At 47.7% G+C, this 22,153-nt stretch overlaps 1 protein-coding gene across 1 annotated transcript in view; it reads left to right on the forward strand.

Moving 5' to 3' along the window:
* The first annotated feature begins 5,362 nt into the window (after positions 1–5,362).
* GARS1 (glycyl-tRNA synthetase 1) overlaps positions 5,363–22,153 on the forward strand; it is a 29,022-nt gene continuing 12,231 nt past the window's right edge. The window contains exons 1-9 of the mRNA XM_067291994.1: positions 5,363–5,563; positions 9,881–9,982; positions 13,098–13,200; positions 14,325–14,466; positions 15,020–15,108; positions 16,628–16,704; positions 18,679–18,824; positions 19,900–20,049; positions 21,665–21,827. Of these exons, the coding sequence (XP_067148095.1) occupies positions 5,378–5,563; positions 9,881–9,982; positions 13,098–13,200; positions 14,325–14,466; positions 15,020–15,108; positions 16,628–16,704; positions 18,679–18,824; positions 19,900–20,049; positions 21,665–21,827 (1,158 nt within the window). The 5' untranslated portion in view covers positions 5,363–5,377. The remainder of the gene's footprint in view (positions 5,564–9,880; positions 9,983–13,097; positions 13,201–14,324; positions 14,467–15,019; positions 15,109–16,627; positions 16,705–18,678; positions 18,825–19,899; positions 20,050–21,664; positions 21,828–22,153) is intronic.

The raw sequence follows: 22,153 nt of genomic DNA on the forward strand, positions 1-22,153 counted from the left end.
TCAATGATAAAACTGCTGGTTGGGGGAAGCACAGCCTTGCTCCCGAATCTGCTGGCAGGAAAAACGGGCTGGCCAAACAGGGAGGCATTCAGGTAGAGGTGAGGACACCTTCATGGCGAAACCTTTCCTCCCGAACCATGGGACGTCACGGGGAGAAAGCAATGCCTTACCTTGAGGAGATGCTGCGTGAGTGCGTGGCAGGCTGGGTACGGCATTTCTGTCCCTAACCCCACTGCCAGCACTTGGGGGGACCTGGACCAGCATCCCTGGCAGGCCTGTGTCCTACAAGGATGGGACAAGAAGCGCATGGAGGATGGTATGGAGGCATGGAGGAAATCTGGACAGAGATTTCAACCTCTGTTGTGTACGGGAGCATTGAGACCCCGCGAGGTCCCATTGCCCCACAAGGTCCCTTTGCAGAGGGCTTCAGAGTGGAGACCCAACTCAGATGTTCTGTCTCCCTACTCGAAGGTACCCATTGAATGCAAAGAGGAATCCCATCTCCTTAGGGACACCTAAAGAGAGTCAAAGCTGGGTCTTGGGGGGAGTGAAGACAGATGTGCAAATGTGAGCTGTTACCTCATCCAGATGCCGGGGCAGATGATGTTCCTGGGAGTGCTGGTGCTGGTTGTTCACCTGACTGCTCCTGCAGCACGTGGCCACACTGCCACCCCATGGAGAGGCCAGGCCTGCTGCCTGGCGGCAGTCAGTGTCACCTCCCTGCTGCCCAGGGCGGCATCTGTCGGGATATAAAGCTTTTATTTTAGCTCAGGTATTATTCTTGATGTGTCTGGTCTAGATTCCAAATATTTAACATTTCCCACTGAAATCAGCTGGGAGCTGGGGTCCAGTTGACCCAGGTAACCTTGGTTCTGACCCAGTTCTGCCATCCCCGTTTGTTCAGAGTGCATTTTGCTTGCAGCCCTGGACTTGCTAAATATGCTGCCCAGTTCTCCTCCCTTCCTGCACCATCTAACGAGAATCCAGCAATTTGCCTTGGGACCGGTCACCCCTAAAGCGCACTCTTACTGTCTTTGGCAAGTCCATAGGAAAGTTCACCATCTTCTAACCTTGCACAGGAAATGTGTCCAGCCTCTTTTTCTTTCCTTTTTTCTTTCTTTTTTTTTTTTTGTTCCTTTATCTAAGAAAATAACATGACTGTAAAAGTTCAAGTTGACTCTACAGTTAAATCATCATGAAAACCTGGAGCACGGGCAGTCAAATGCGTCATCAAGGATTTATTTACAAGGCCAGGTCTTACTGCTCGATCGTGCTACGAGGGTGCTTTCAGCCAGCCACGTGACTTGTCAGATGCTTTTTAAAGTCCTTCAAGGACCACTTTTGCCAGGCTGCCTTGCAATAAGCTCAGAGGAGCAGGAAGCCACGTCGCCTGCGTTGTGTCCTCCTTCCCTCAACCTCGGCTAACGCGAAGCCTGCGCTGAGCAGTCACCTTGCAAAGGGGAGACCAGCTTTTGCTCCTCCTTAGCCTCAGGGGATGCAGCCCATCTTTTTTGCTTTGGGGGAAGTGCTACAGACATCAGCTGGATGGAGATTTGGGGAAAAGGCCTCTTTGGCCCTTGGGGCGCAGGCTGTCCCATGCCAGCTGGCGTCAGCACTAGGAACCAGTCCCGGGCACATTTAATTTACAAGAAGAGATGTTGCCACATGATCGTGGGCATGTCTCCCTGGCTGGGGTCAGCCCTGTGCATGCGGAAAGGTTTGATCAAGGGAAAGATTCAGGAAAGCAAAACCTGTTGCTCTTGGGGTGCATCTTTGTTGGAAAGGTCTTCTCGGGCTCTGGGAGGGTGATTGATAGGCGATCCCTCTAACCCAGGCTTTTTGGTGCTTCATCACGACTGTCGTGACCTGCCTTGTCCCAGTGAAGCCCAACTGCTCCAGCAGGTCACGAGGGGACATTTGATCTTTGCCATATGTGTTACTTGAGGCACCAGCAATGAGAGTCTGGCCCATCTCCACGCTCTGCTTCAGTTGCACAGTCCTGTCCCGGAGGCAGAAGACACTCGGCTTTTTGAGGTTTGATCTCTGTTGAGGGGGAAGGGAGGAAATCTTCTAGGACCCTGGAGGGGAAAAAAAGGCATTTTGGAAAACTGTTGCTGCCTGGTCCTCCAGATCCAGTCCATGAGGCAGGCTGGAGAAACCCAGCTCTCTGGAAAGCAGGGACCTCTTGGCCAGCTCTTGAAGTCCCTCGCTCATCCTCCACAGCCACGTCTTGCGGCTCGAGCCTGCCGCGGCTCATCCACAAGCGAATGAATACCCTTGCAGGTGTTTCCACACGGCAGCCAGGCACCAGCTGAGAAAGGCAAATCTTCCCCGTGGCCACCGTGAACAAGCTGTTCCCCGTCACTCCGGTTTACAGTCACCCCGGGGGCTACTCCAGAGCAGCTGGGAGTCCCTCCGGGGACTTTCTCAGCTGGGCGGGTGCTGCGGGAGAGCCGTCGCCGCAGGCTGCTGTCCCGTGCCTCCTGCACGGTGACGGCTTTCGGGCTGCTCCGCAGGTGCCGGGTGCACCCGATGGGTCACCCCCACGCGCCGGGACTCGCGGGATCCAGCGCCCCTCGTGCGGTTTCTCCCCTGCCCGCAGCAGACCCTCGCAGGCCTGCTGTCCTCCCGCTCCGCGAGCTTGGGCCACGGGGCGGTCCTGCCGCTGCGCTCAGCAAGCCGTGGTGGCTGCAGAACACCCGGCGCAACTACCGTTTTGGGCCGGAGGAGCTCCTGAGCCGGCCGGGACCTCGGCAAACCTCCCGGGCGCCGCCGACGGTGGCGGGAGCCAGCCGCGTCCGTCGGGGATGCCGCAGCGCTGCGCTCGCGCCAGGGACGGCTCTAAACCCGCTTCGCCGGGGAACGGCAGCCCGCCTTCGTTAGCGCGGCGGCCCGCCCGGGCTCGTTAGCCCGGCTGAGACGCGGAGGTGTCAGCTCCGGGCTTTGCAGGGGCAAACCTGAGCGCCGGAGGGGAGCCCGCGGCGTGGGGCTCCGGAGCCCGGGGGCATTCGGCGCGTTGCCGTCGGCGAGGAAGAGGAGCTCGGAGGAGGCCGAAGGCCATCCGCGTCCCACAGCATTAGCAGGGCTAATTCCACTATCTTCGTATTGCAGATCCCTGTGACGAGCTCGAAGGGGGCTGCGGAGTCCTGAAGCTCTTATCAGCACTCGATTAATTAAAGAAAAAGGAAAAAACAAAGAGGAAATGAACAGGCAGGAACCCAGCGTTAACCTTGCGCTAGAGCGGTTTCCAAGTAGGTATGCCAGGGAAATAAAAACAGCAATTTGCAGCAAAATAAAAATAACAATTAAGCATTTGAAATACAAATGCACCATTCAGAAGCAGCAGATAAATATTCAGATACGTTCATTACGAGGTTGAGGCTGTCTCTCAAACACACAGACAGGTACAAAGTCTGAGGCTGAATATTCCGATTAATGCCAAATCGCACCACGCTCTGGTCCTCCCAGGCTCGACCGGAGGGATGGAGGGAAGGTGAGATGCGGACAAGGACGGAAGGAATGGGAAACTGTGGGTGGGAAGCGTGTTTTTTTTTAAATTGGTATTTTATTTTATTTAACGGGTGTTTGGGGTGTCCTTAATAAGGGTTTTTTTTTCCAGGCGGCAGTGCCCGAAAGCTCAGCCCTGCAGTCCCGCACCGGTCTGGGCTCCCCTGGTGCAGTTCGGGCTGCGGCAGGAGCAGAGGGGCCGGGGATCAGGGGAAAGCAAAACACCGTCGAGTCCAAAAGTGGCAAAGCTATTGGAGCTCAAATACCGTGGCAGATCGAAAAGATAACAGGACCCCCGGCTCTGCGTGCGTCCTTTTTCCCCCGACGGCTTGGGGGGGCATGCAATGGGGATGCACCGGGGGATCTCGGGGTTTTAGCCCCTGTGGAAGCGGCTCGGCGCAGTGTTTAAGAGCAATGCCGGGATGAGGTTTCTCCGGTTAAACCGTGCGGTGCAAAGGCTCCCATTTGGGGCGAGGAGGCCCACGCGATGAGCCTGGCGCCGGGGCTGACAGGGGCTCGGGCCCGGCAATGGGGCGAAGGGGATGGGTGATGTGCACACCCCATGCACGCCCGCTGCCGGGGGCACTTGGGGCAGCAGGTATTGCCCTAGGGCCCCTGCGCCCCAGGGGGCAGCACGTATCACCCCAGGGCACATGCGTATCCCAGGGCCCCTGCACCCCTGGGGGCAGAGAGCATCACCCCAGGGGCAGCAGGCATTGCCCACGGCCCACGCACCTGGGGGCAGCAGTTACCACCCCAGGGGCAGCAGGCATTGCCCTGGGGGCAGTAAGCATTGCCCCAAGGGTGGTGAGTATCACACTGGGGGCAGTAGGCATTGCCCCGGGGGCAGCAGGCACTGCTCACAGTCTGTATACCTGGGGGCAGCAGGTATCACCCCGGGGCAGCAAGCATTGCCCAGCGCCTGGGCAGCCAGTGGCAGTAGGTCCCATCCCGGGTGCAATGGGCATCACTCAGGGATGTGCACCGGGGGCAGCAGGCCTCACTCAGGGCCTGTGCACCAGGGGCAGCACACATTGCCCCAGGGGCGGCAGGCATTGCCCAGGGCCCGTGCACTGGAGGCAGTGGGCATTGCCCCGGGGGCAGCATGCACTGCCCAGGGCCATGCACTGGAGGAAGCAGGTCCCACTCGGAGGCAGTGGACATTGCCCAGGGCCATGCACCGGCTGCAGCAGGTCCCACTTGGAGGCAGCGGGCATTGCCCAGGGCCATGCATTGGGTACACCAGGGGCAGCAGGTCCCACCCGGGGGCAGCAGGCATTGCCCAGGGCCGTGCATTGGGTGCCCCGGGGGCAGCAGGTCCCACGCGGGGGCAGCGGGCATTGCCCAGGGCCATGCATTGGGTACACCAGCAGCAGCAGGTCCCACGCGGGGGCAGCGGGCATTGCCCAGGGCCGTGCATTGGGTGCCCCGGGGGCAGCACGTCCCACGCGGGGGCAGCGCGCACCGCCCAAGCCCCTGCACCGGCTGCAGCAGCTCCCGCCGGGCCACGCGCACCCTGCGGCGGGGGCGGGTCTTGCGCCGCCGCACGCGCACGCGCAGCCCGGGCGCGCGCGCCGCGGACCCGGGACGGGAGGGGGTGGGGGGGGGCGTGAGCGCGTCATCGCGCGCCCCCTGGCGGCCGCGCCGCGCAGCACCGCGCCGCTCGCGCCGTGCCGAATCTGCGGCGGGGCGGGCGGCGCTGTTGCTGCTGCTGCCGCCGCCGCCGCCGCGCTGCTGCTGCTGCTGCTGCTGCTTCAGCCGCGGCGGCGGCGGCTCGTGCGGAAAGTGCGGCGGCGGGGCGCGGGCCGGCTTTACGCCGGGCGGGATTTCATCATGCGGGGGGGGGCAGGGCGGCGCGCCGCGCCTCTCCATGCCGCTGCCGCCCCGTAGCGCCCTGCCCGCCCTGCTGCGCCGCCTGCGCCGCCTCGCCCGCCCGCCCGCCGCCCCGCTCCGCTCCCGGCCCGCCGCGGCCGCCGCCGCCCCGGCACCCGCCGCCATGGACGGCCCGCAAGCCGAGGCGCTGCTCGCGCCCCTGCGGCAGGCGGTGCGGCACCAGGTAACCCGGCCCGGCCCGGCCGAGGGGGGGACTGGGCTGAGGGGGGGACCTGGCTGGGTGGGACCCGGCTGAGGGGAGTCCCGCTGGGGGGTGGGGGGACCCGGCTGAGGGGGGTCTCGGCTGGGGGGGGGTCGCTGAGGGGGACCCGGCTGAGGTGGGGGGACCTGGCTGAAGGGGGGTGTCCTTGCCGAAGGGGGACCCGGCTGGAGGAGGTGACCTGGCCGAGGGGGGTGCCCGGCTGGGGGAGGGGGTCCTGCTGAGGGGGGCCCGGCTGATGGGGGGAGACACGGCTGAGGGGGGTCCTGCTGAGGGGGGCCCGGCTGGGGGCGTGGGGTCCTTGCTGTGGGGGTCCTGGCTGAGGCGGGAGGGGGGGTGTCACGGCTGAGCCTTGTTGAGGAAGATGTGGCTGAAGGGGGGTGTCCAGGCTGAGGGGGTCCCGCTGAGGAGGACCTGACTGGGGGGGGGGCTTCTCCTGAGGAAGACCTGGTGGGGGGAGTGGGGGTTTCTCCTGAGGGGGGTGTCCCACTGAGAGGGACCCGGCTGGGGGGCTCTGGCTGTGCGGGAGCCCCCGCTGCTCCGGGCCATCTGCCTGGTGATGTGTCCCCTGTGGGCCCTGCACCAGTGCCCCTCCGCCCCCCAGGGCCCGGCTGTGACCCTGCAGCGCGCTGGTACCCCGGCTTGTGTCTCTGGGGACGTGTTCCCACAGGCAGCCTGCAGTGGTGCCCCCCTGCCCCACAGGACCTGACCTGCCTGCGTGGGAGGTGCTGTGTGGATCTGTCCCCCCGTAGACGAACTGAAGTGTTTCCTCTCTGCCTTGTAGGACCCTGCTTGTGACCCTGTAGCTCAAGCGTGCGGGGCACTGCCATGCCCTATGGGCTTGAGCTGTGGGTAGATGTGTGTCCCCCCTGCCCCAAACTGTCTGTAGTGGTGTCCTTCAGGCCCATAGTAAAGAGTCCCTGTGGGTTTGCCCTGCATTTCTTCCCTGGTGTAGGTTCCCTGGGGTGGTGGGTCTGTGTGTGTCTCCTCACTGGAGTGGGTTTTGCTCTGCCCGGAGAACTGGGTTGGCGTGGAGTACGTGGGCGGCTCCATGTGCGAGTTCCCCTGCAGGATTGTCCCTTCCCCTCCCCACAGTGGCGGCGTGTGGAGGTATCTTGCAGAACTGGATCTATGTGTCAGTGTATCTAGGCTCTCCTCTCTGCTTCTCAGCTGGGTTTAATGTGTCCTTCTTTCCGAGCTAAGACTGACTTGGTCATGCTTTTAGGGCTCCGGAGCTGGCTCTTCGTGTTTTCTTTATAAAACACTGTATGGGTTTCCTCATCCGATAGAGTCACATCATGGCTTCCCTTTAGAGCCGAGTTTGTGTTAGGTTTTGGAAGTAAAGAATAATCTTTTATAATTGCATATTTGCCTGGTACAGTAAAGAAGAGTCATTTCTTTGTGCATTTTCCATTTCATCATTCTTATATGTCTAAAATGTAGATGTCTCCTGTTAGCTGGGGCTATATAGCTTTCTCTTTTTGTCTCATTTACAGGTGAAGCTATTATCTTTAGTTTCTTTCTTACCTGGGAAGGATTTAATTCTCTTTCTATTTCATAGGTGAATCTAGAGCTTGGTACCCTTGCTGTGTATGTGTAAGGCTATGAAGCCTGCTTCCAGCACTTGGAATTTCCCCTTCCTCCCTGCTTTAACAGCAAGATCTATGTGTGTGGGTTCCCCACATGCCTCCCTTACGTAGCTGAATCCATAGTCTTAGGCTTAGCTGCACACATAGCTACGTGTGTCCCATGTGTTGGTAGATTTGTGCATGTGTTTTCCCATTAAATGAGTGGATTTATGGCCCTGTAATTATACTAGCACTTCAATGAGTTTTTATTATGAATCACTGTACAGCATAATGCCTTGACAGGGGAGTTCCTTGTAAATAAAATGATGATGTCTAGAACTAGCCAATTTATTTATTTTAAAATTCTGTAACATGGATCTTGTAATCTGGCTTTTAAATATAAATACACCTCTTCTCTCTAGCTGACTGTGGGATTGGAACAGAAGTGTGGGGTGTCAAGGAAAGGTTTGTGGGTGAATATGTATAGCTGGAACCACGAATGTTGTAATGTACAGCTTACAATAGTAATTCAGTGAGATGTTTTTGCAGAAGGAAAGGGAGGGTGTAAGGAAGTATGGGGTAGCTGGTATCTTTTAATACAGCGGACCTTGTCTGTCAGCCTTTGGAGAAGTGTGGAAGCAGTTTAATTAAACCTAAGGGATTCTTAATCTATGGAGAGGGAAGCGAGCAGTGTATCTTTCTGCAGCAGTGCCTGATGCAATAGGCTGCCGTGATCCAGGGGTGGATCCCTCTGCTTCACTGTTCTGTGGGACAAAGCTGCAGCAAAATTTGCCACATCGAGTGCTGCTGTGCACTCCTCCTCTGGGTTGGGCTCAAGCTTGTAGCTTTAATTAGATTGAGTCCTGTCAGCAAACATAATTGTTTGCTTCAATTCTGTTTTTTTTTTTTTCTTGTGTATGTCTGAATACTGTTTTACTTATAGGTCAGGACAAAGAGTTGCTGTATGCTGCTTTTAGATGCTCAGCAAAGAGCAGGGTGATAGCTCTGTTGAGTCAGCAGTAGTTGCTTTGCTGCTGCCTTGATGGTTTTTCCACTGCCGACCCCCTAGCTCAACAAAGGCAGTTTGGACTTATTACTTTAAAAGAGGGGGAAAAAAAAAAAAAACCAGTCAGATCCCTCCCTCTGCCACGTTTCCCAGGAATGGCAGTTCAAGACCTCAGCTCTAGAGTGAAACTTTGACGTTTTGATGGAACTAGTTAACAGGAAGGAAGCAGCAGATTTGTTCTCTTTTTGTAGCCGACAGGGTTAGGGCGTCTGACAGGATTCTTATTTTTTCTTCTTTTTTGTTTGTGAATGTTTGTTTTAATGCAGTCACTTTTGACTCTTCTTCCATGTATTAGTAAAATTAGCCTTTGTATCTCTGAGTCTCTGAAACACTTGAAACTAGCTTTTGTAATTGGATTGCTGAGTGGCAACCTGTGTATTCTCTGCTCTTTTGGGTGCCTGCTGCCTGTAATATTAACATAGGAAAAACCCAGAATTTCTGAAGAAGCTGGTGTTGTAGAAATGATCAGTGTTGTGGTTTGTTTCGGTTGGGGTATTTTTTCTTCTTGTTTTTTTGTTTAATGGGGAAATGCTAGATACAAGAACGATGCTGAATTTAGAGCATCTCATTCTTAAAATGTCCCACTTGGGAACGCATTAATATCTCTGTGCTTTTTCTTCCTGCGGCTACTCCTTTGTCCTCAGTAATTCAAGGCAGTCCTTGGTTTTGGCTGAAGAAGAGTGAATGGAAGGGGAGATTGTTAATTAATTTATTTCCAAGGCCAAGCAAGTCATAGCTGCTGAGAAACGTGTTCTGAAAACCATGCTGTTGGGTACTTAGGGATTAATCATATCACAGGCTTGTTTACCTGTCCCACTTCCCTGGGACAAAAGTCCTAACTGGACAAAGAGACCTTTGTGGTGCCTTAACAAGGTGATGGTGGATTGCCTGGAGTCAAGACCTTAGTGAAAGTTCTCCACAGGGTTTTGCTGCTCTGAAATATTTGGGCTTTTTTTTTTTTTTTTTTGCATTTTTTTTCAAAAGATGCTGGACAGGTCTTAATGACAATAATAGTATTTACAGGTAATGCTGTGTCTTCTTTGCTTAGACATTAGGCTAAAATGTTGAGCTTTTATGAGAGTTTCTTCTAAAAAGTTGTGTACTTGTTGATCAGTTTTGACCAAATTTGATAGAGAAATAGAGATCTAAAATGATCATGAATTGTGAAGAAAAGGAAAGGGGTAGATGAAAGAAGTCTTATTAATATGCCTGCTGAGAAAGAGAGCGCAAAGCCCTTATTAACCTTCTGAGAATCCACTTAAGAGTGCGTCCTCAAAAGAAAGTAGGATTTGTGGAAGTGCATTGTCATTGATTTCGCTGGTGGTGGTGCATACAGGGGTGTATTTGCATCCTGAGATTTAATAATAGGTCAGGGATTTAACAATTGGTTTTATGTGGGGGGAGTTTCTCCTTAACTTCTCTAAGGATGTCCAGTTCTGCTAACTCTCAAACACAAAAGTGTATCTCACTTTTACCAATTGAAACAACCTCTTGAGACCGGGGTTGGGTAGTGAGGGCGGAGGGGGCGTGGAGAGGCAGGACAAAACACTCCTTTTGGATGGCCAGGGGAGCTGAAAGGAGGATAATTCTTTTCTGTGACATTCAGAAAAAAGAATCTACATCATACATTTTGTCTCTTTCTTCCAGGGAGAACTGGTAAGGAAGCTGAAGGAAGACAAGGCCCCCCAAGTGGATATAGACAAAGCTGTAGCAGAGCTCAAAGCTCGGAAGAGGGTCCTAGAATCCAAGGTGAGTCTTGAAACTAAATCTGAGTTCCACAGTTTTGTCCAAAAAGCCTTGGAATCTCTAACTAGTGCTTTTTTACAGTGTTGATTCAGGCTAAACAATTTGAATCGGGGTACACTGTTCAATTCACTTTTGAGATGATTTACAAGGGTGATCTTTCCAACAAGACATTAGACAGCATTAAATCAGCAATAAATAAAGCAATAAACAGGAATTCAGGTTATTAAAAGTCAAAGTTGAAATTCAATGTAAGTAAGTGTCACCCATCTCTGTTTACTGTGTAGATCTTTTCTGTGCATAATGAGAAAAATGCAAAATGCTGTTTGCTGTAGTGAGTTTCATCTTCAGATTCTTCATACAGCATTTGGATTCCCAAACTTGCAGTGAACATGCTTGTTTAGAAACCAGTTCCAAAGCTACTGTTTAAACAATGTTTTGGAAACATTTCAGATGGCCTATAGTTTGTTTCAGCCTTTCGGAGAGGGATGTTTTTAAGTTCTGCCCCCCCTTTTTTTTTTAATAACAGCTGTGCCTGAAATATCATTCTACAAAGGAAAATGGGAAATTTCAAGTTTATTTTGTCTCTAGATCAATAAACAAGTAAAAATACACTTCCTTACCATGTAGACTTCCACCCCCTTCTCTTCACCCCCAGACCAAAACCAGAACAAGAAACTCCTGAAGCATAAAAACTGTCAGGTCTGCAGATTCACCTAGGAAAGTGCTGGGTTCTTTCTAGTTTATAGTTCATAGGGAAAGGATTATAATTGTGCTTTAGTGGTACTCTTCAGAAAAAAGTAAAATAAAGCGGATTTTACACCAGTACTTGGAACTTCCTTAACACTATGAGTACCTGAGTTGAAACCAGTTCACCCTTTTCGGCCTGCAGAGTCATCTGGGGTGAACAGTTAGCGTTCTCGCTCAGGACTAGCCTTGTGACTAGCTGCTTGTGTACATCTAGCCCAAATAAGAAGATGTCGTTTTTACTTGCTCACTATTTGGCACAGAACTGTGCTTTGAAACCTGTGGTTTATTCACGGCGAAGTCCTTCTGCAGTGAATTGTGTCTAAATTCTTTCCCAATTCTGTTTCCCATCCCTCAGAAATTTGACGTAGAGAGAAGCGGTGAGGCAGGTTAGGAGTCTTGGTGTTCCTTTGAGCCCCACCTTTCTGCTGGAAGAGTGCCTGAAGGATGCAGCGTAGAGGCATTGCTTGGCAGTTACACAATTTGTGTGGGCTGTATCCATGTTAGTGGAAGAATGACCTTGCAAAAGCAGCATCTCCGCTTGTGAGTGCGGCACTCCGATATAGTCGTTCCTTCCTGACAGTGTTTCCAGCAATGCATCACTGTTGCTTGCAACTTCTGCAGAATGCAGCAGTGCAAATGTTCATGAGCTTTAGCAGCAGATACACTTTTCAAGCCCTGTGATTCCTACTTAAACATAGCAGAGTGGCTCTGATCTTGAAGACTTGAACAGTGCGGAGTGGTTTTGTGTTTAAGGTTCCTTGTCTTTATGTCCTCAAACCGTATCTGAGCAGTCAGTAAAGTCAGTAGATAAGTCAGCTCCTGTACTGGGTCTTTCTCCCCTTGAAGGCTACCACAGGCTTTCCTGTCTTTTATTTATGAAAATAAATAGATGGAAGAGACTGTTCCTTTGACTTCTGCAACAGTCAATTTATTAACAGTTCTCTGTAGGTAGTAGAAGAGTTCTAGGAGTTTTCTTGCCCTTTCCAGTTCCTCCTGCACTACTGGCCATTTCTTCTTTCCAGTTCAAAATTGGACGGTGTCACTGTCACCCTCCTGTCTGTCTCTTGGCAATAGCTATCCTTTGTGTTAAGAAACCCTGATGACTGTGAAATGTGATCCTGCATCTTTGGGCAGTGTGTCAAACGGATTCCCTTTCCATGTTTTAAAGGTGCTGTTTTGGTTCTTGCTGTCATGCACGCTTGCTCTCTTTCTTTTGTTCTTTGTCTCTCATGCAGACTTGTTGGCATATCCTAGTGGAAGCTGAAGAGGTTCAGTGCTTCTAAAAAGCTGGCCATGTTTATTTGTACGCTGCTCTAGATGCTTAAAACAAATATGGGTCATGCAATACTTTTAGTTACCAAAGGCTGTTCAAAATGATGGTATTAGCCACTTCTGAGTTCACTTGTTGAACTTACTGGCTTAACCCTGTTTCAATTGTTAAAATGTCTTTGTTGAAGAAAATCTTCCTTCGAGTCTGTTAGCTTCGCTAATGAGGTTGGTTGCAGAAGTCCAAATCAAGTAAATAGTCCCTCAGTTATTGAATCTGGAGCCAGAAACAGTTGCTTTCTCTGCATTGCTTTTGTTGGATATGTACCGACAATTAACTGAAAAGTAATGGTAAAATAATGTTTCTGTTTAAAACCATTATTATCTGTGCCCTCCTGTGGTAAACCAGTAGATGCGTATCTGTAATTGCTCTGCCTAACAGGATTTCGGATAAAATAGCAGTGAGCCTTCTGTAAAACATTTTCTTAGAATTCAGTCAGTGCATTTAGGCACTCTGTCACTGTAACCTTTCTCAGACAGTAGGGGAGTCCCACATTTGTAAAAGACTGCGTTTTGTAAATAGGTATTCTTTGTGCAAGTAGCTAAATACGTACCTTCGGAACAGAGAACAAGAAAGATGCTAGTCATAATCTTGATAACCAAATTAAAACGTTTCTGAAATGAAGGATTGAAAAGATGCAAATATACCAAAATTTAGATGTCTGTAGTCTGACGTAGTCACTTTCAGCTCCCTTTACAGTCAGGAGACAGAAATACATCATAAGAATCGCTTTGGAAATTGCCATTTCTCCCCACTGATTGTAAAGGGAGCTGAGGATGACTAGCTCAGACTTAGGTGTCTGAAAGCTAGGGCAGATGAGATCACCTCCAGTGTCTAAAGTGCTGCATTCAGACGATCGCGTTCATAATTGAACACATGAATCTCAGTGTGACCATCCCTCTTTGGAAAATGAACATGTTGGCAGGATAACTTTGCTTCAAAATGGTCTTTACAGACTTTTGACTCATAATGGTGAATGGGAAGAATTTGTCCTGCTGCCAGAAACTGAAACTCTTGATTGTTTTTGGTTTGCTTGACTTACAGGAGCTAGCCTTACAGCCCAAAGATGACATTGTGGACAGAATTAAAATGGAAGACACCCTGAAAAGGAGGTTTTTCTATGATCAAGCCTTTTCAATTTATGGAGGTACAAATTTAAAGAAATTTAAATTTTAATCCCTTTAGTATGATGTTATGGTCTTCCTAGCTGTGTTTGAAATGCTGTATCCTCTGGATGTTGTATTAATGCAATGTGGAAAGACTTTTTAAAAGTTGGCTTTGAAATTGCTCCTGCTTGAGTCTGTAAGCCTCTCAAAAGTTTCCCCCTCCTTAAAAGGGGAAGGCGGCGGCGGCGGGTGGCTCAAATTTTGCCTTTTGCTTTCTGAATACAAATGAATAGCGTTAAGTTCTGAGCATTACATTGTACAAGATGGTTGCTTTGCAGGGGGGTAGAGTATTTTTTCATTAAGGAGAGATGATCGGCTTACTTATACCATCTCTATCTGAGCTTTATTCAACAAAATAACATTGCTCTAAACTGCTGCAAACTTCAGAACCTGTCACCTTAATGAACTTTCTCAATGAACTTTACTGAACAGGTGAACAACTGTGGCTGGTAAACCTCTTCAGACAGCATATTTGAGCCTCCTCAGGAGGTAGCACAGTGCCTGGATGGTTACTGCTTTTTCACCTATGATACTAAAATATTTTGGGTTGTTTTATTGGCTTCTTTTTTCTTTTTCATTTCATTTCATTTCATTCATTCACCTAAACTGGTGATTGGCAGACGCATTTTATTGATGACAATAAAATATCCCTCTGGAGTATGCATTATAACCTCTTCTGTATTCAGGTTCCTCCTTCAAACAGGATTCTGCAATGAAACTGGTCACAAAGTATAAGTTATACCGGAGAAGGGAGTGTGGCTTGTGCAGCTGTAGAATGCATGGTTTTATCACCTTCAGCTTTTACCACTACCCGACACTCCAGTGTACTCTGCAACAGAACTGTACTGAATAATGTAGGCTAGTGTCCATCTAGATGCTTCGTAATGTTTACTTTCAGCCTTTGTGGCATGAGTCTTTATATAAAAAACACTAGAGTGAGCCACACTCCTTATTTTGTTTAGCACAAAGCAGTTCGTGCTCAGAAAATGACCTCAGACTTGAACCAAGTGATGGGAAGATTGAGCTGGGAGGGTATTTCCTCCAAATGGTGCACGTTCGTACGATCTCTCGCCTACCATATTTTTGTTTCTTTTTTTCCCCGCAGGTGTCAGTGGTCTGTATGACTTTGGGCCTGTTGGATGTGCTTTGAAGAACAACATCATCCAGGCCTGGAGACAGCACTTTATACAGGAGGAGCAAATCCTGGAGATTGACTGTACCATGCTCACGCCAGAGCCAGTTCTGAAGTAAATATGGGTCTTTCTTTCTGCAATATGTCATTTCTGGTCATAGTTGTTTTTTACAGTCTTCTGTAAAGTTCCACCGGGAACTTGAGAGTAGGTCACCCAGTTTCATACCCTGTTGTAGTGCAAAATAATTAGATGTCAGTCCACAGGTCAGTGTGAGAAGCTGTTGTTCCCATAAGTCCACAACCATCAGAAGCTTTTATGGGTCACTGATGCAAAACTGTGAGAGTCTGTCCCCCTGAACTACTACGTACTCCTCACAAATGCATCCACGTCTTGCTTCAATCACAGTGCGGTGTCTGAAGGCAGTAAGTGTCATCTAACTGACACATTTTAAGACTGAGTGATGTTGATACCTGCTCACGGATTGCATTGTTTCTGTGGGATGGTACTGCTTAATGTGGATCTGTACCTGAAGCAAGAGTGCGCCTGCAGTTTGGGTGTGCGGTGTGAAGGGTGTCTCTTCAAAATTGGTCTGTGTGCTGGGCTCACACAGCGCTCTGGGCTGTCCAGTGGCGGCTTTCATGTTCCTTTTTTGTGTTTTCTTTTCTAGGACTTCTGGCCATGTAGACAAGTTTGCTGACTTCATGGTGAAAGATGTGAAAAATGGGGAATGTTTTCGTGCTGATCATCTCTTAAAAGGTGTGAGTTTTGTTTCAAGGCTGAGATGGGCTTGGAGATGTCCCATCAGTGGTGCAAGCATGGGAACAGAGTGTCTTTCTCAAGGAAGGAATAGGCCAGTTGGTGTAGCTTATCTATCGTGTTCATATTTGTAGTTCATTAATCATGACTTCTTTTCCATACCAAAGACTCCGTAAGTTCTCAGTCTCACCAAAATGTTGTGTTAGTGTCTTGAATGAGGTACAGGATCTCTAGTAATAACATAGTTGAATCCCTTTTTACAAAAGGTTCTGTGTCTTCAGGCCATAAAAGATTACTGTGTTGTATAAGCTGAAGATTCTCTGTAAAACAAGGTTGCCATTCTCTACTATGTTGCAGACTTATTTTTCTTGTATTTTGGTTGTTTTTTTGTTCAGAACAGAGAAATGATTTACTGTTTCAGTTGCTTTTTGTTTAGAACGGAAAAATGATTTACTGAAGCTATAAGGAGACAGACCACGTTTTCCCTATGCAAGGATCCAGTATAGGGCAGCTACTAACCTTGGTGTATACCCTGGAACTCATTTGGCTTTGGGAAATGCTGAATAGACTTTAGGCATTTCTTAGGTTTGCAAAGTCCACACTCTTCTTTCTGGTTCTAATTAAAATTTGATAAAAGAAGAAGGAGGATCACAGGAAGGAATCCTAGAAATAAGAAACCTGTTTGAGACCTTTTCCATGTTCGTCAGCTCCATTGTGAAAAGGAGGATTGTTCCAGTCATGCTGCCTAGATTTCTAGCCTTTTCCTTGGAAATAAAGTATGCAGAATGATCTGTGTTAGCATAAAACTGTTTTTGTAATATCCGATCTGAATTTTCCTTTTATTAAAAGACAAAAGAAACTCATTTAGCCTCCCCCGACTTTGCACACTGAACAGCATCATACCAAGCCTTTCTGTGCCCGCTCCTCTGCAGCCCCGTCACCACTGGACAGCCACCTGCTGTTACTGCCACTAAAAAGTTGAACTGCTTTGTTCAGATAGGAGCGGGAAGTCTTGGCCTCACTGTCCGTCTTTGTATCCCATGGAGGATGTTGTGCTTTAAAGTGAAAAGGCAGTTTAGCCCTACTGTACCAAGTCAATACATGTCTGTGAGTGCATTTGGATAAATTAGCCTTGCTGGTTTGGCATTAAAGCTTGTTTTTAATTTCCAGTCTGCTTAGAAAGAAAATAATGAGAAAGGGACTACAAAGCCATTGCTCGAGTTTGCTGGAATGAGTTGTGTCTCAGAAAGAAACTAGATAAGGATGTGTTGTTTTCCCTGTGGCAGAGTGGTACAGCAAACTGGTGCAGCTCCTCATTTGTAAATCATCATTTGCCCAGTAACATGAGTGGGATTACCCTGACAGACACCAGAAAATCAACTGACCTACTGAAAATGCTGTCTTTTGGGGGCATATGCTTATGTTCCTGCTGGATAATCCTCCTGGTTCATCTGCCTTTAGGTTGGGGTCATTGATGGGATCTCAGTATAAACTGACTGTGTACTTTTCTTGCTCACAGCTCACCTGCAAAAGCTTATGTCTGACAAGAAGTGCACAGCAGAGAAAAAGGCAGAAATGGAAAATGTTCTAACACAGGTATGTGCTTACTTGGGAACGTGACTTGAAGGATGTGTGTGCCACAGAAGTGTAATACACTGAGTCCAGTAGCAACATCTTCTCTGTGTCTCTAGGGATGGAGCACAGTAGTTCCGTACATGTGCACTTCCCATGTTTGTTGCTGACTTCCTAGATGGTAGGAGCTTGGAGAACCCATAATAATCCTAGAGGATTAGGTGTAAAAGCTCTGAACTGTCCTCTCTGTGTACCCTCCTGCTTAATCTAGTTATCAGGGTCCCGTTTTCCTGAAGGTCAATATCTGATGGGGATAAGAGATAAGAGGGATCAAGCCATTGTCAAAGCTGGTGGTATTGCTGGTCTTTGCTCAAATGTCTGTACCTCAGAGATGCACATAGGGCTGTATATGCTCCTAAATACTGGAAACTTACTGGTTAACCACATCTCCCTTCTGCTATTTGGAGGAATGTGAGTCTCTTGAATGTTGGATTGGTAGGGCTGAAGCTCTGTCCTTGGAGCTGATCTGCTCTGCTCCACTCCACACCCTGGCAAAAAGCCTGTTTCCTCTGAATCCCCTCTTTACCTTTCCAAAGCCTGATCGCATGAGTATGATGCAAAGGAACAGACAGGCGAGTCTTGGCTGGGTTTTTCTGAACCACCTTAGCATTGAATCGGTATGTTTTAAAATTGACTTGGCTTTGAAGCACTTGAGACATGTTCCTCTGTCTCTTAACACCCTGTACAGATTTTTTCTTTCTTTGCTGTGAGAATAGTCAGGGCTCCAGGCTAACATTCCTGAGCTGCTGTACAGGCATTTGCCTTTTGTTTGTTGTTTTCTTACTTTGTTTTTAATGTTCGTTCTCATGACTTCTAGGATAAATGCTTCCAGAGCAATGCATAAAGTAGATGGTTCCTTCCAGAAAGAGCAACATTTTTTTTTTTCCCCAGTGTATTGCATCACTGAGCAACTGTCATTAGCTTTTTCACACTGCAGTACTGAACTTTGACCATCTGTCAGGGGAATCCCTCTATTAATAGATTCTTTTAATCTCCTGTTTTGAGGCTTTTCTGATATCTGAAGGATCATGACAATTAGAGCTAGAAGCAGCTCATTTAATCATAAAATTGAGTGTTAAATCATGGTGGTACTGTCTAGTATAGCTGCTTTCTGGTACTTAAATTTAGAAATTGTACATTTAAATGTACATGTGCAAAATACTGGTATATAAATAAACAAAATAGTTCTATAAATTGCTGCTCTTGTGCAGCTAGTTTGCAGTTAGATTTCTAGATCTCCTACTGTTTGATTCTCATCTTCCAGAGAAAGGAGAAGGTAGTGTCCTGGAAGGGGCTGATGTCATCCCTCTTGTGAAAGTTGTTATCAAATTGTTTTCAGATAAAATGGAAATTCTTTCACCAAGAACCTCTCTGCTGCAGATCTGTTCTATTTGAGAAAAATGCAGAGCAGCTCTAAAGAGAGCATCTGACATGTAGCTTGGAGTATGCTATGCTTCGTGCAGCAGAAGGAAGAAGAACAAATGCAGACAAAGCACTGCAGAAAATTTAGCTTTCTTCTTTCTCAGTGTTGCAGTTTTTTCCTTCCCAACACACTGCACCCTATGTTTTAGTTGAAACTGTTCAAAATAAGCTATTTGTGGGTGGTGATGCAGTCCCAATGACTTTTCTTCTGCTTCACACCCACTTTCATGCTCAATGCTTGCATTTCTGTCAGATCTTCAGGCTTCAGAAGACTCTGCAATATGGCTGAGTCATAGACCCACATTGCTAAAAAGGGTTTTGCAGATTTCCAAAATGTATTCTTCCATTGTTGATTCAAATTTTAGCTCGCTTTAAAAATTAGGTTAACAGGAAATAGCATTTTTGGGGTAAAGCTACAGACTTCTGGACATTGCTCAGTGAAAGATGAAGAGGGCATAATTTGTTCCTGTTATCTTGTCTAGTAGTTAAACTAATCCTCCTGTGTTTTGATATTAGTTGGACAACTACGGCCAGCAAGAACTTGCAGATCTCTTTGTGAACTACAACGTGAAATCACCTATCACTGGGAATGACCTGTCCCCTCCTGTTTCTTTCAATCTGATGTTCAAGACCTCCATTGGACCTGGAGGAAACATGCCTGGGTGGGTACAAATCTCATTCTGCTCACACTCTCCCTTTTTCAGAGATAGCTCAGAATTAAAAATGAGGTCTCAATAGGACTGTAATATGCAGTTTCCTCTTGAGCAGCCTTATCCCTGCCTTTCAGTCCCTGTCTTTGGCAGTTTAGCGTTCCTTGTACTCTTGGTGAAAGGTAGGAGGAACAAGGAGCTGTGCAGAGTCACAGAGCCACCTGAAGCAGACAGATTATGTGGATCACAGCTAGAATCTTGCTGGTTGGAGTTGTGCTTTCTGTACAGTCAGTTAGCGTTGGGTCCCTAATTTTCAGTGATCTTATGGCTGTAGAGAATGGTACCTATTTCAGGATGAGGCTACTCAGGAGATGATCCAGTGGTAACATCATTTACAAGGTGTTTGTTGTTATTGTGTGAGAATGTCGAGGCTGTTGTCTTGAGCTGGGGTCTCCAGAGGTAAAACTGAACAGCACCCACCTCCGCTCCTGCTGAAGACGTGGGTGTGTGACGCTCAGTTATGCTCTGGAATGGCATGTATCTCTGATACCTTGTGCCCTCCAGTGCAGTACATGAAATAGTCTGTGTAGACAATATTTTCTGTGGGAGTCTCAAATCACTGTCAGGGCTGTAAGGGCCTTACACTAAAACCACTTCAAAGTCCCATCAAGTAATAGTAGTGGTGTAATCATGGTTTGCTTGTGAAGTCCATATCTGCCAGCAATCTGGCACAGCCCAGGCCAGAGCAGGAAAGGCAAAGAGGGTATATACTGTCTGACTTCCTTCATGTCACTGACCATTGCATTTCACTCAAATACTTTTTCCCATTCTCCAAACGCAGACGGGTTGTACAGTTTGCTTTTGGAAATATCCTGTGTTTGGGCTGCAGCTGATTCCCCCCACCCCCCTTTTTCCTAAGCACTGTTGATTTGGTGCTTTGTTTCTGGAGTTAAAAGACTCAAGACAAAAAGAGGTAGCTTTAAGTTTTGTAGCAACATTGTTTATTTTCCTCTCACTGCTTTCCCCACCCATTTGCCTTCCTGATTTTTTTTTTTTTTTTTCCCCCCTTCCCCCTTCCTCCTTTCAGCTATCTGAGGCCAGAAACTGCACAGGGAATATTCCTCAACTTCAAACGTCTTCTGGAATTCAACCAAGGCAAACTGCCTTTTGCTGCTGCCCAGATTGGGAATTCCTTCAGAAATGAGATCTCGCCCCGTTCTGGCCTCATCAGAGTCAGGTACTGCAAATTTCCTCTTTCAGCAGAACTTCTGGCAAGTGATTGGTTATACCGTGCAATGGGGAGCATCTCCCTTTTGTTTCAGTATTTGTATATGATTGTTTCTCTTCAGTGCAGTTCTCCCAGACATTTTCTGTGTGTTTTAAAGGGCTCCTGATAACATGCTTAGTGAGTCTCAGGCTTCACAGGCAAAGAACTCAGTTAAGATTTTCACTACAGAGTTCTGCCTAAACCTAACAGAGGAGACACAGGGTCTCTGAAATAGCTGTATTGTTAGAAATGCCTAGATTAAACACAATTTAGCTAACAAAACTTGGCTTCCACTATAAACTAAACAAATCAAATTGAGGGTAATGCTGTTTTCTCTACAGGGCATGCAGCTTTGCTTGTTTGATTACATTCACGCTACTTACTTTAAGACTGGAATCTGGAATCAAAACATGGTTGACCTTGCAGCTGTATTTCCTTGTTTCATTCCTGCAGATTCTGCAGTTCTGCAGCTTATTACAAAGAGGAAGCGAGGAGATAACTTGACTTGAGACATGTGTATTTGTGTCCCGATATCAGTTAAACGGGAAGGCTCAGGGTTATTACTGAGAAATATTTTTGAAGCTATCTCAGGGTAAAAGTGATTATTGCACTTCATTAAGGGTAATCTCTATATTTAAACTGAATCATTCTGAGCAGATGTCTCTCCCTGTCTAATTTGGAACAAGAGCTCCCCTGCACAGTTGGGGGGTTCTGTTGTACACGCAGGCAGTGTGTGTTGTAAACATGGTAACTGATTAATAGGGTGGCATAAATGTCACTGAGAGGCGCTGGCGTTGCTGGCACTAAGGGAGCTCTTTGGAATTTTCTCAGTCTTCCTGTTTTCTCTCTTGCACATCTGGAAATGAGCAAGTTTTGTCATTGAAATACATTTCCAGTCAAATATAAATTATATGCTTGTGGCACATTTATAGGAGAGTGTGCTATTATGCTATCATAGCAAATTACATCCTGATGCCTGTGACTTAGTTAATGATTATATAGAGCTTTTTTTTAAAGATTTTTGATAAAAGGCTAATTCAATGTAAAGTGGTTTCAAGCATGAAGGCGAAGACTCAATGTATGAGTATGGATTTATTAAAAACAAGTTCATAAAACAGAATGTACACCGTTTCTGGATATAGATGTATGATTATCTCTAAGAAATTATCACATCACCTGACCATTTTAGGTACCTCTGCTATGAGTTCAGGCTACTGAATTCATTCCTGTAGCTGACACTATAGGAAACCTTGCTTCAAATAAGGAGACCACAACAGACTGGAAGAAGACTTGAACATTTCCAAAGGTAGTATTCTCTGCTCTGACTCACAGCAGTGATATCCAAGGCCGGAGATCTCTAAATGAACTTCTAGGAAGTCTTATTAGGAGTCTGAAGATGATAATAAATCCATTAAGATTAGCTCATGTTCCGGTTCATGTTCCTGTTCATGTTACTCTGGATTTGCTTAAGTCTTTTTTAAACGGCTGGCTTGCTTGTGAGAGGCGAAAGCGCAATCATTTATTAATGGGGTTGTGGCTGACCCATAAATTATTTCATACGCATGGCTGTATGTGTTCCCCTTAGGGAATTCACCATGGCAGAAATCGAGCACTTTGTGGATCCTAGTGAGAAAAATCACCCAAAGTTTCAGAATGTGGCAGATCTCAACATCCTCCTGTACTCTTCCAAGGCACAAGTCAGCGGGCAGTCTGCCCATGTAATGCGGCTGGGAGATGCTGTCCAACAGGTAATGTTCCTCTTGCGAGCATGTGAAGTTTGATCTTTTGAATATTGTTCTCAAAAGAGAACTTGATCTGCCTACCCCCAACAGTATGTGGTTTGTGTGTTGGGGTTTCAGTTCCTGATTCTCCACGCATTCAAATGATGAAAGAAGTAGGTTTGCTGGGAGGGGAGGAGAAAGAAAAAAGATGCGTTGTATAGAGATTGCAAACTGTAGGGAAGAGCTGTTGTGGGGCTCTGAGCCATAACTGAAATTGTTTTTGCGCCATTTTGATACTAACGACAGCACTGTTGGGTATAGCAGGATATCTTTGAGTAGATCTTTAGGGACAG

The sequence above is a fragment of the Apteryx mantelli genome, chromosome 2 (assembly GCF_036417845.1).
Source record: "Apteryx mantelli isolate bAptMan1 chromosome 2, bAptMan1.hap1, whole genome shotgun sequence".
Lineage (NCBI taxonomy): Eukaryota > Metazoa > Chordata > Aves > Apterygiformes > Apterygidae > Apteryx > Apteryx mantelli.